An 11,613-nucleotide genomic window follows, 5' to 3' on the forward strand; every position below is an offset into this window, starting at 1 on the left:
TGAGTGTGTGCAGTTTAAATACATGTATTTGCACATTTAACCTAAACTTTTTTTCAGCTAAAACGCTTTTAAAAATTCCATCTCCCTTAAACATATGTTTAATCTCAACATTAAATGGTATAGACATTTTTTAGATAAGACAAATATGCAGACTATCAGGGGAATGTAGTTCTATATGGCTTTTAATTTGCCAGCTGACTACCTTCCAGTTGAGCTGTGAGGTGATAAAGATTCACTGTAACCTCCTTATGGCTCCCATAAGCCACGGCAAGCACAACAGCGGGTGGTACTAAGAGGGTTATTTGAAGGTAATCTTGATGCCACAGTATAGTGAAGTTCTTCAGAGCCACAAGAGTTCAGGAAGAGGATTTCAGATTCCAGAGATACACGTCTAAAACAGCTTTTTTGTGCTGCACATGCTTCAAAAAAGGTCATTACGTTTCCAATTACAAAAATTGTAACAAATTCAATATAAAAAGGAAATAAGACAAAAAAAACAAAATGTAAAACAAACATAAACATAGTTTTTTAACTTGAAGAAATCACTTTGATAAGCAACTTCATATATTTGTTGTCAAAAATTTATAAAGTCTGTGTCCAAAATTACCTATCAGATTTAATCATTTGGAAAGTCACAAAGTCACACACTGACACAAGAAAAATGATTAGCTCACTGTTTAAAAACAATTGCAGTTTTGAATTTCAGTATTAAAATTTACCAACCCATTAAGTTTTTCTCTCAAAACAAGAAAAAAGAAAACATGAAGAATTAAAGCTCAGCATTGATTTCAGCTTCTGCATTTTATCACAAACTGAACTTAATGGAAACAGAAATAAACCAAACCAGAGATCCACATCTGTTCAGTCAATGATTTCCCCAAATTCTTGAAGTCTGGATTATCTGGGTAAACAAACACCCAGATGTCAAGCCACTTTTACAGTATGAAAGCTGTTAACAGAAACATTTGCTTCTTTGATGACGACACTGTGATGTATACAAATTTTAGGAGATCCAGCTTTAAAACTCTTTTTACTTATGCTTATTTCTAACTTCAAAAAGTTCAGAACGTCTAATCTGTCAGCTTTGATTTATGTTCATTTATTGTGATAGGTCAGTAATGTTCCATCATTAGACATTGAAAAACACAGTGATAGTTCTAAAAAGTAAATCAAAGTGAGATTTTCATTATTTCATGATCTACTTTTTTGGTGAGTCTCCTTCACATTGTGATCACTGGGTGTTATATATCAAAAACACAGTTTCAGTGTGACCATAGTGGGATGTTTTCCAGTCCTAAAGTGACACAGTTTTGAAAAAATTAAGTCTTAGTCACATGCACCCCTGTGTGGTCTGCAGATTTTAGGGTTGTCCAGGTTTGTGGAGAGTTGAAGAGTGGAGCAGCCATATCTTAAAGGGAGCTCAGGTGTGTCTTGCAGTTCTCATGGGGTTCATTTAGCCACCTTAAAAAGGTTGTCAGGAAAATGGAATGCACAATTGTAGTATGTGCTAGGTGTATTGCAAAATATTTGTAAAGATAACGGAAGTTGCATGTACAGTATATGTCATACCGGTGACGCTGTCGTACAGTGCCGTAATGCCATACTCTAGCCATTAATGTGGTGTGCAAGTACTAGTACTGACTATGCACAAATGCTTTATGAATGGGATGTGCAGGTGATAAGCAAGTGCCCGGGATGCCCACACAAACCGTTAGCGTGCACCTATCACTTGAGCAGCACTAATAGGCTCCTTGTGCAGTGCACAGGATTCATGGAGTTTGAAAAAAGAGAAGAATCTATACAGTGTCCTTGTATCATACCTTGTTCCCTTTTACGTGTTGTTTAGGTGTTTACTACCAGCTGTTGCCCGCAGTATGCCCATCGTCTACAATCTAAAAATTTTGTGTCGACCACCTGCATGCGTCATACAGGGTTGCCCATCTCTCAGTTTTTTTGCCACAGCAGCCCGTATCAACCTGTTAGCACAGTTGTGACTAAGACATTAAGTGAACGCAGGGGAGAAATCTGTCTGAGTTAGAGAGCATTTGTTATGAATGCTGTACGCTGTTTTGTTAAAAGGCAGAATAAAATAGCTGATTACATAATGAAGTATTCAACAATATTTGATTATATCTAAACAGATTAAATTACAGCATTTTTATTGCAAACAGTAAAAAAAATAATAATTTGGAACATAAAAAGATTGATTTTCAACAACTCAATTATAAAGAAATTGAACTCATTGGATGAACAGAATTTCTTTGCTGCAGTGAAGTTATTGAAGATCAATAACCAGAAGTTAAACACATGCCCCCTCTCTGCTGTGCTCTGCCCAAAGTCCTGCTAGATATCAAAAAGCTCGGCTTCTTTCTGTTTCCAAAAAGCAAAGCTTCGATCAATGTATCGGATGATTTCTTCATTGCTAAACTCCTTCAGCTCATAGATGACTTTGATGGAGTCCTCAGTAGGCTCTTCTCTGGATGGAACAATGTAAGGCTCCTCAACAAATTTTACAGTTACAGGGGGAATGTTCTTTTTTGGTTGTGAGTTTTCTCTTGGTTGGGGAGGAGTTTGAACCTGTTCAACACTTTCAACTTCCAAACTTTGATTTGAAGTAGTCCCATTTGTAGTCACAGGTTTCTTTGATGCTGTGTGCTCACTAGATGGTCCATTCTTCTGAGAGATGTTCTCAGAGTCCGCACACTTTTCAGGTACACCATTCTGGGCAGCAGAAGGTGTTAGAGAAGCGTCCGCTTGGGATGACTGAAGTTCTGGCGCTGATGAAGAAGCATGCACATTTGGACTATGATTATGATAAGGGGGTGGAGGAGGAGGATGAGAAGGTGGGGGAGGGGGAGATTCCTCCGGTGGCATTGTTGATATTTCAGGAGACATTGAAGGTGAAGAGATTGTTACTAAATCTCCTCCTTCAAATGAGTCTCCAAAATATTTGAGTTTTATGTCCTCAAAACCATCTGCCCAGTCTCGTTTGCCTCTCTCAATGTCTTCCATGACTTCCTTGTGAAACTGTCTAATCACCTCCCATTTATGGCTGCCAAGACGGTCAAACATCTCATAGCACAGGAGGTGGCGAAATTTTCGTTCATTGCGAGACATGTTCATTTCCAGTAGCTGGAAGTATCCCAGCATAAAGAGGTCCAGAGTTAGACTTTCATATCTCACAGGTGACCCATTGATGTGTGGCAAGAAGTGCTCTGGCCAGTAGATCATTTGGGTGCGACTCAGCCGGCGAATCTGACGTGTGGGCACCTGGCTCATGATCGCCCTCCAGTGGCTGATCAGATTTCCAACTACCTGCTTGGACTTCATGAACAGGAGGAGTTTGTCATCCTCGCTCTGCATCTCTCCACCGAGTTGGGCATTAAAACTGGAGCCTTCCCAGCCCACATCTAAGTGACTTCCTCTCCTGCTCATGTATTTTGCCTGATAAGATTCTGAGACTGTATACTTCCGCCAGTGTTCGAGGAACAAGAGAACAATTCTTTCCTTCCTCATTTCAATACACTCCTGGACATAGCTGAGATCTGTCTGAACCTCCAGGCTTCTTGTTAGTTGGTCATAATTTAAAATGGGGTCTGAAGGAAGCGTCTGGCTAAACTGCTCCATATTTGTGGGAGCCATTACCTTAGAGGGCACATACGTAGGAGGAGCGTAGGATTTAATGACAAGAGGTTCTTCAACATGAGTTGAGGTGGGTTTCCCCTCAGAAAGCAAATGTCCATTAGTGTTAAAGTCAACGGCTCCAGAGGAGGAACAGGAAAACTCCGCCTCACCAGTTGTCTCACTTACTACAGGCAGTGACCTTTTGCGTTTGTAAGTTCTATGAGATTGTGGCTGATTTTGTACTTCATAGTTGGCCTTAAGGTTCTTCACTGAAACTCCACATTGCTTTATTTCCTTCTCCACTTCTTCTCTTGTTGAGAAGGATTGAGAGCGGCCAATAATTCCAGTGCTGACTGAGGTTGAAGGTTGGGACTGCCCTGTATTTACATTCTTTTCGTGTTCTTGAGGATTTTTTTGAAGTATATAATCTAAGATGTCAATTTCTTTGCCTCCCAGTGTGGCAAGAAGAATTGCCATGCTTTTGAGCAAAGTGGAGATCTTGCTGCACCATGCTGGAAGATCTTCAGCTTGGCCATGCACCTGCTTTGGGTTGACTGAGAAGTGCCCTTGACTAAGAGCGGCAGAGACAGGCAGGAGTTGATGCAGCTGTCTCTCAAGTTCCTCCAGTTCCTTCTCCACCTCAGATACCTTATGCATGACCTGCAGGTTCTCAATTTGCTTCTCAATTCGATTCAGGTCAGCTTCTGTCATTAGCTCTCCAAAAGGGCCCAAAATGGCGTTGTGAATGTAGGAGTAGTGCCATTCCTGAGGCTGGTAGTGTCCACTTGAAGCAAACTAAATCAGAGGTCAAAGGAGACCAATAGGACAAGAGAAGAAGGGGAGGAAGGAGGGTTCCTTCAACTTCAAGTTCCTGGTATGAACACACGCTTCAGTGCAAATCCATCCGCACACACAGGATTTACATGGATTTAGTGGTGCAATGGCACAGCCTCATTACTGGCACTAAACTCTGCGCAATAACTTAGAATCAGAGAGAACTGACAACCCTTTGTGTGTTTTGAATTGACGCAAAAAATTTACCAAAGGACAATATTTGTTTAAACACAATATGTTATAGTGTGTCTCTAAGTTTCGTCTTTTACTTCTTTCCCTCCTACATTTACTGAGAACCAATCCCAATTGTTTGTCTTTTTTTAATGACTCAATGTTTATTTTTCTCTTTAAATAAAAAAGAAAAATGCACAAACACTGACAAACTAGGGTTGATTGTCACTCAAGAAAAATTCTTTTTAACCTACTTATGATGCAGTACTTCAGAAATAGTTTAGTGTTGTGGATGCAAAAGAGATGAACTAACAGTGTTGTCATGACAACAGACACCAATCTTTCAACCACCCGCTATAGTTAGAAGTTTAGTGCAAAACCAAATGCCTTTGCATCAAATTATTATTCAATGCAATGATGTTTGCTGCACTAAATCATTGCTCGACCCCTGTATTATTTACAATTATTCAAAGTGCTACACAAATGTTGCACTACCTGTTTGGCCTGTAGTGTGAATGGGCCCAACATCACACCACTGAATCTGCATGTAAAAACTTGGAGCCACAGAACCCCATCATCAAACAAAGGTCCACACTGTGAATTCTGTAGTCAAGTGTGTTAATGCTGGGATGGTTGTTGCAGCCAAGTTAGTGCACATCAAACACCGTTGTGATCACTGAAAAAAGAAGCATGCATGGAAGGACTAACGGCAACAAAAGCACAAGTTCATCGATGGTTAGGATTTTCATTGCTACAATGGCCATTTATTAAAGACCCACTCCAATGAAAGTTGTGTTTTTGATGTTTTTAACATTTTCTTGTAGCATTTTTCTCATAATTGAGGACATGTATAAAATTATTTAAGATTAAATCTGCATTTCTGAGTATTTTTTAATTTAAGTCTTGTTGGATCAGGAGCAGATGAAAACCCTTTGTTTGAAAAAGCTCAGATTTGTGATGCAGCAACCAATACGGCCAAAGTCTTCCTTCTTTGCTATAGTTCTAAATCCTCCACCTAACGACAAATAGATCCATTGACATCTTAATTTTCCTCGTCGACAGCTAACATCTCACTAAAAACTGTGCAGCTGGATAGGTCTGACATTGCTTGTGTTTTTTTTTTTTTTTTTTTAACTACGCCAATGTTAGCTTGGGCTTGTGAAGTGCTATAAGGTAGCGGGAGAGAGTATTATCAAATGACTGATGGGAAATTAGCACAGCTAACTTCTGCGGCAAGAGTCCCGCTCACAACCCAGGTGAGAATTTATGATGATCTTCTGCCCGCTGCATAAAATATGTCTTAAAAAACGCAAAGGCTTTTTGGTTTGGGCTAAAAATGGCATAATCATATTTAAAAGACCATTGGGAGCATTTTACAATAGAAAAAATGTAGTTGGAGTGGGAATTTAATGAGCAATCTTTAAAAAGCTGTTGGTGCCTAAAATTAAGTAATTAAAATGCTTTAAGTTTGTTAAAGTTCCAAGTGTTTTTAGCTTGGAAGACATTCCTATTCCTACGACATGCAACCTGCATTACTTAAGATTACTAGATTACTAAAGTTTGTTGTAAACACATTTCTACTTTCCATTTTCAAGAAGATAAGATTTGAACCTTTGCTTTATAAATTATTAATGTTAGACTTAATTACTCAAATCGTATATCACAAGAGTATTTCTTACACAGAGCTAACAAGTGTTCAGATTGCTCCTGCATTAATTAATAATAAATTACTTTTCTAACTATATTTTAAATATGACACTTGTTAAGAAAAGGAGAAGCGTGATCAAAACAGCTTGGAAATTGATGTTTTCTAGAAAGTTATACCATGCACAATCACTCAATACAAAAAAAAAAACAAAACTGCAAATCCACAAAAATCCATGCTCACACCAAAACAAATCTTTTCAGGGTATTTTAGAGTTCTAAGGGATGGTGAAGACAAAACAACACTAGGTGACTGACAGTATTTTTGCAGCACCGTGCCTACCTTGCGTTTGTGATCTTCCTCCTCTTGCATCTTCGCCTGCAGCTTCCTGACCATCACCTGCCTCTTCCATTCAGGAATGGCTTTCCCCTGTTCGTCATGAGTGGGCACCAGTGCCTCAACATCTGCCAGGCTGGTCTTTCTCCCTGACTCTGCATTTGCTGAGCCAGCACCGCTGCCGTTCCCATTGATCATAGAGTTGGAGGAGAGTTGCTCGTAGCTCGCGGAGGTCGACATGGTCCTGGAGGACCCAGAGCCGGTGGGACTGGGGCTGGGGCTTGGAGTGATGGGAGGCGAGGTGACAGGAGTGTTGGTTTGAGGAGGAGACGACGGTTTGGCAGGTGGGGAGGAGGATCGTGTCTCTGGAGGTGTTGTTTCCTTGTTTGAAATAGAAAGACAGTTACAAAAGGGACATAGGCAATTTTTTTATACCATTAATAAAATTAAGATATTTGTTCATGATAAAAACAAAATAATCATCAGAAAAACTGAAACCTGAGTTATTTTGATTGTCTGACTGTCAAACCCATGCCTCCTAATGTTTAACCGTTCTGCTCACTGATTGGTGTAATTTTGCTTTATTATTCTTTTTGTACTATCTTATTTAATGTTATTTATTTTATTTTAAACAGACAGGAATGTATCTTTTCAAAAAGCATTAGCAAAGCTTGTAAGATCTGCATCTGTTGCTGCCTTTTACAATTGTTAGTAATGGAGGGGTTGGTTTTGGACCTACATTGTTTCCTGCGGGTCCGCTGTTAGAAAAAACAGTAGTGTAGCCTTTACTTTGCGGCGTGGGCTTGAGGCTTTTTCCTGCTTTGATCTCTGCCAGCAGCTCTGAGTTGTCACCAGTGGGGGACATCATGTTGAAAGACTTTGTGCCTACAGACAAAAGCAGAGGACAGACAAGTGAAACCAGGTAGAAAGATGGAAGAGAGAGAGACAGAGGCAGAGAGAGTGAGAAAGATATGCAGAAGAGAAGGAGAGGGGTTGGGTGGCAATTCAGTGTTAAATATTTCATCTAATCAGCTCGGTAACAACGCTGACCTGGAACATGTTTAACAATGATGGGAGGTCATGTCAGTTTAGTAAACCTCCGTCTCTCAGGTAAAAAGGTGCATATTTATCATTTCACAATAGTTTACTGAGATGTCATGCAGTCTTTACTGGATCCAGCTTTCTCAGTATCATGCTGCTCCTTTAACAACTTCTAGATGTAGAAAAACTTTTTAAGATTGGGATTAATCAAAGTAGGAGATGCAGCTATGATTACACAAACACATTAATTTAGCAAAAAGTATAAAATATTTGTATAGTTCATTTTTAGCCAGTATTGTGTATTGTAAAAACACAACCAACCACCTAGTTTATCCCACAACTTTAGTGAGTCGTTTTTAAACCAACCATGAACTCTACAAGACTTTTAATTAATGAGGTAACAACTGTACAAACCGATCAGACTATAGGCACATACAAAAATAAGGAGAGCTGAGTTTACTTCCTTTTATTCCCATGAAACAAGAAAAACAAAAGATCTTACACAAATTCTTTTGGGAAATGAAAGGGAACAATAAGAAGGAAACCTATTTTTTAGCATCTTCTACATATTTTAGTAAAAAGCAAAAGACAAAGTAAAATGCTTATTTTTAATGAAAACATGCAATTCAGTCTTTCTTGCTACTAATCTGCTAATGCTTAGTACATCCTCAACTATAGATGTGTTTCAGCTTGATGTATTACATGTAGAATTTGCTCACTTTTGAGAAAAGAAGCTAAAAAAAACTAATATAAGTTATAAAAGCACAAAAATGGTGTCTCTACAGATAATTTTTAAAGTAAAAACATTTTAAGATGAAAACCTGAGCTATACATGAGCCGCAAGTTAGCTCACCTGTTCTGGTGAACGTGAACCTTCAGCGTAGCGATTATCCTCAGTCCCACATTGTTTACTTGTTCTCTGATTGTTGAATGGACTATAAAGTCTTCCTTTAAAAGTGTTCTCTGTGGATTCAACCACAATGTTCGAGCTGCACAAAGACTCCCTAGCGTGCCACCCCTCCTCACTCTCCCTCGCTCTCCCTTTCCATGCGGCTCACTTGGGGAGGAGAGAGCAGCTTTCTATTAGAGACCCATCATCACAGTTGGGGGAAGTCTAACAGAATCACCAGTAACTGGAAGTGACAGCAAGCCATTGGAAAGCTGGTGAGGAATTAACACACAAACGTACGCACGCACACACGCGAACACAGTCACCCTTCAATCCTCAGCTTCTCAGTCCACTCTGCACTGGACCAATCCTTCCTGCAGCAAACCTGACGCCTTCATTACCAGGACGGTCTCATCTCACATTTTCTGCATAAACTGTCAGTGTGGTCTGTGAACTAAAGCAAACACCAAAACCTAACCAAACAAGTGCGTCACAAATCAACCATCACTGGCTAAATATGCATATTTTCCAATAAAGCGGGATGGAACAAACAAAAGTGACAAAAACTTTACAAAAAAGCAAGGACAAAAACACTTATGCTTTAGACTGAATATGAAACCATCCACAAGTACAGTGTATTCAAGCTTACTGTTTAAAGGGTAACCAAACCCTAAATTAGCCTTTTTTGGCATTTGACATCTATAAATGGGGCTTTAAAGGTGTTGTCTGTTGGTCATAGCCACATTTTTGACAAATTGAAATAAAACTATTTAATTCTTCAAAAAATAGTTTCAGAAGTCTGACGTCATCATCTGCAGCTCCACTAAAGATAACAGTCCAGCCCCCAAGCCCAACTCCTCTGACTGGTTTTTCAAATTTCGACTGTGGGTGGAGTCAGCCTCCAACTTCCTGGTTTGGTTACCCTTTAAATAGTATGTGAGCATGAACATTTTAAAGTTTGGGAATTCCTTTGTAAAAATTATGTATATTTTAATGATCTACTGTGAAGAAAAAAAAGATCAAATCTTGTTGTAACTTACAGCATCAAAACCATTGGGTTTTATGGACAAAAAGGGAAGGTTGACACGCAAGTTAATAGTCTAAAATTTAGAATTTGTCAAATATACTATTGGAATGAGATTAAATTCAGCTTATAATAACTTGAACATAGAAAAAGTACAAAAACAACCAAAAAATGCTTGTTGAATTCTCATTAAGAGAAGACAATGCTTTGAGGATTTCCAGACTTCAGCTCAGGAAAAAGTCATCTCTGGTCAGAACAATTTCAACCAATGACACTTTCACTGTAAAATAAACTACTGATAAACAATTTAGGACTTTGGCAGAGTAAATGTGCCTTTCCTACAGATTGTGCACAAATATTTTTTTAGAATTCAACAGTACAATAGATAAATGTAGGGTAAAAGTCATTTATAGAAACCATTTATTTTTAAACGGAATTTGAACATGGGAAAAATATTTGCAGAACTTTTGCCAATTTGCAGAATTCTTAGAAATAATATTGAATTCATTTTAATTTAATTGAGCTTTAGCTTAAGCAAAACGTTGTCAACCACTTTGAACTTTTTGCAGTCTTTTAAACGAGCTTACATAATCAATGTCTATGTCTTGTACGTTATATACCAAACAATGTATGAATTTTTCTTGTTTAGAAACTTTCTTAAAACTTTGTCCACTCTTTGGCAGATGTTTCTACAGATTTAAAGGATGACAACAAAAATGGTGGATAACTGAAAAACAAAACAAGTTTTTCAATGATTTTTTTTTCATAAACAACCAGGAAATGTTCTATTCAGAAGCACTAAATTCCAAAATATACCCAATAAAAGCTGCACGTTTTGACTGAGATCAGTTATGTCAGTATGAGGTGTGTGAATCCTAAATGTATAAAACGAGACATTCGAGAGACTGATACTCCATCTTACTTACTCTTTATCTGTTTAAGTGATCCTCCTTCCGCCTGAGAGGCAGAAATGTCTCCACCTTGACAGAGCAGCATGAGGACAGACCACGGCGGGTAAAAGGAGGAAAAGTTGAAACAGAATCAAGAGGAAAGCAACCAAAAAAGGCAAAGAAGCATGAAGAGTCAGATAAAAAGTTAATAAAGAATGTCACTCAAAAACAGCGAGCGGAATAACCCAATTGGAACTGAGGTAATTCTAACTGAGACAGTTGGAACTGATGGTAGTCATGTTTTGGCTTTACCATTCTCTTTGACCTCCATCATGATACAATTTGTTCCCTTAATTTGTTCTCTGTTTCTGTTTTTTCTTGAGTGAACTCATTCTGCCTTGAGACTACTTGTAGATCTACTTTCTTAGAATCTAAACATTAGGTTTTTTTTTCCAGTAAAGGCCTTTTTTTTTAAATACTGTAAGCCTTCATGACAAAAATATATTTAATTTATTAACAATTCAGCTAAAATATTACATATTTACACATGTAGACTGCAAATTGCACCTTTCATTAACAAGAATCAAAAGTTCAACTTTTGCTTGGTTTGTGAAATAGTAGATCAGTAAACTACAAAAGGTTAAAGAGAATAGATAACGAAAAGTGAAAAAAGAGTAAAGATGTAGAGCTGGAATGTGCCATTAAAAACGTTGCAAATCTCTTCTGTTACACAAAGTAAAACAAAAGGTAACAACAGCACGTAGCATGCTGCACGCATGCTGCAACCCTGCAAACAAGCTGCAATGGCACTTAAGGAAATAGCCAAACACTAAACCAGATCTCCATGTAATGGTAATCCTGCCTCATTAATTTATAATCTGCTCTCTAGAATGCTATAGTTGGACAGAACTCTTTAGTTTACCCAAAGCCATGGGGTCTGCTTTCTTTGAGCTATCGTTTGACAGTGTGGGAAGTCACAAAAACTATTTTTTAATGCTTTTGAAACTATTAAACTTAAAGGGAACGTTTCGGGACACTCACTTCCTGATGAGGAAGACGGGCGACGATCATTGGTGGAGGTGCTGCTGGCATTATTCTGAGTGGTCCCTGGAGGTAGCGGTGGAGGTGGAGGGGGTGTTGGCATTGCGTTGCTTGCGGG

The 11,613-nt window shown here is 38.6% G+C and overlaps 2 protein-coding genes and 1 long non-coding RNA gene across 3 annotated transcripts in view; 1 reads left to right on the top strand and 2 right to left on the bottom strand.

Annotated features, from left to right (window-relative positions):
- The window catches only part of espn (espin), a gene marked incomplete in the record, with an annotated part of 44,776 nt that overhangs the window by 6,396 nt on the left and 26,767 nt on the right, over positions 1-11,613 (bottom strand). Inside the window, 4 exon segments of the mRNA XM_024293757.2 lie at positions 6,617-6,991; positions 7,350-7,495; positions 10,491-10,544; positions 11,496-11,613. Of these exon segments, the coding sequence (XP_024149525.1) occupies positions 6,617-6,991; positions 7,350-7,495; positions 10,491-10,544; positions 11,496-11,613 (693 nt within the window).
- LOC112159587 (espin-like protein) lies at positions 2,043-5,504 on the bottom strand. Its single transcript, XM_024293758.2, has one exon. It carries the CDS (start codon positions 4,333-4,335, stop codon positions 2,344-2,346), a length of 1,992 nt encoding a protein of 663 aa, XP_024149526.1. The 5' UTR covers positions 4,336-5,504; the 3' UTR covers positions 2,043-2,343.
- LOC112159588 lies at positions 6,820-10,950 on the top strand. Its single transcript, XR_002921510.2, has 3 exons — positions 6,820-6,954; positions 8,739-8,815; positions 10,507-10,950. It is a non-coding gene; the product is annotated as an uncharacterized LOC112159588 (long non-coding RNA).

Source organism: Oryzias melastigma, linkage group LG7, assembly GCF_002922805.2.
Source record: "Oryzias melastigma strain HK-1 linkage group LG7, ASM292280v2, whole genome shotgun sequence".
NCBI lineage: Eukaryota > Metazoa > Chordata > Actinopteri > Beloniformes > Adrianichthyidae > Oryzias > Oryzias melastigma.

Excerpts from the sequence above, each read along its gene's own strand:
- LOC112159587 (XM_024293758.2), bottom strand. The coding sequence starts at position 4,335 with ATGACAGAAGCTGACCTGAATCGAATTGAGAAGCAAATTGAGAACCTG.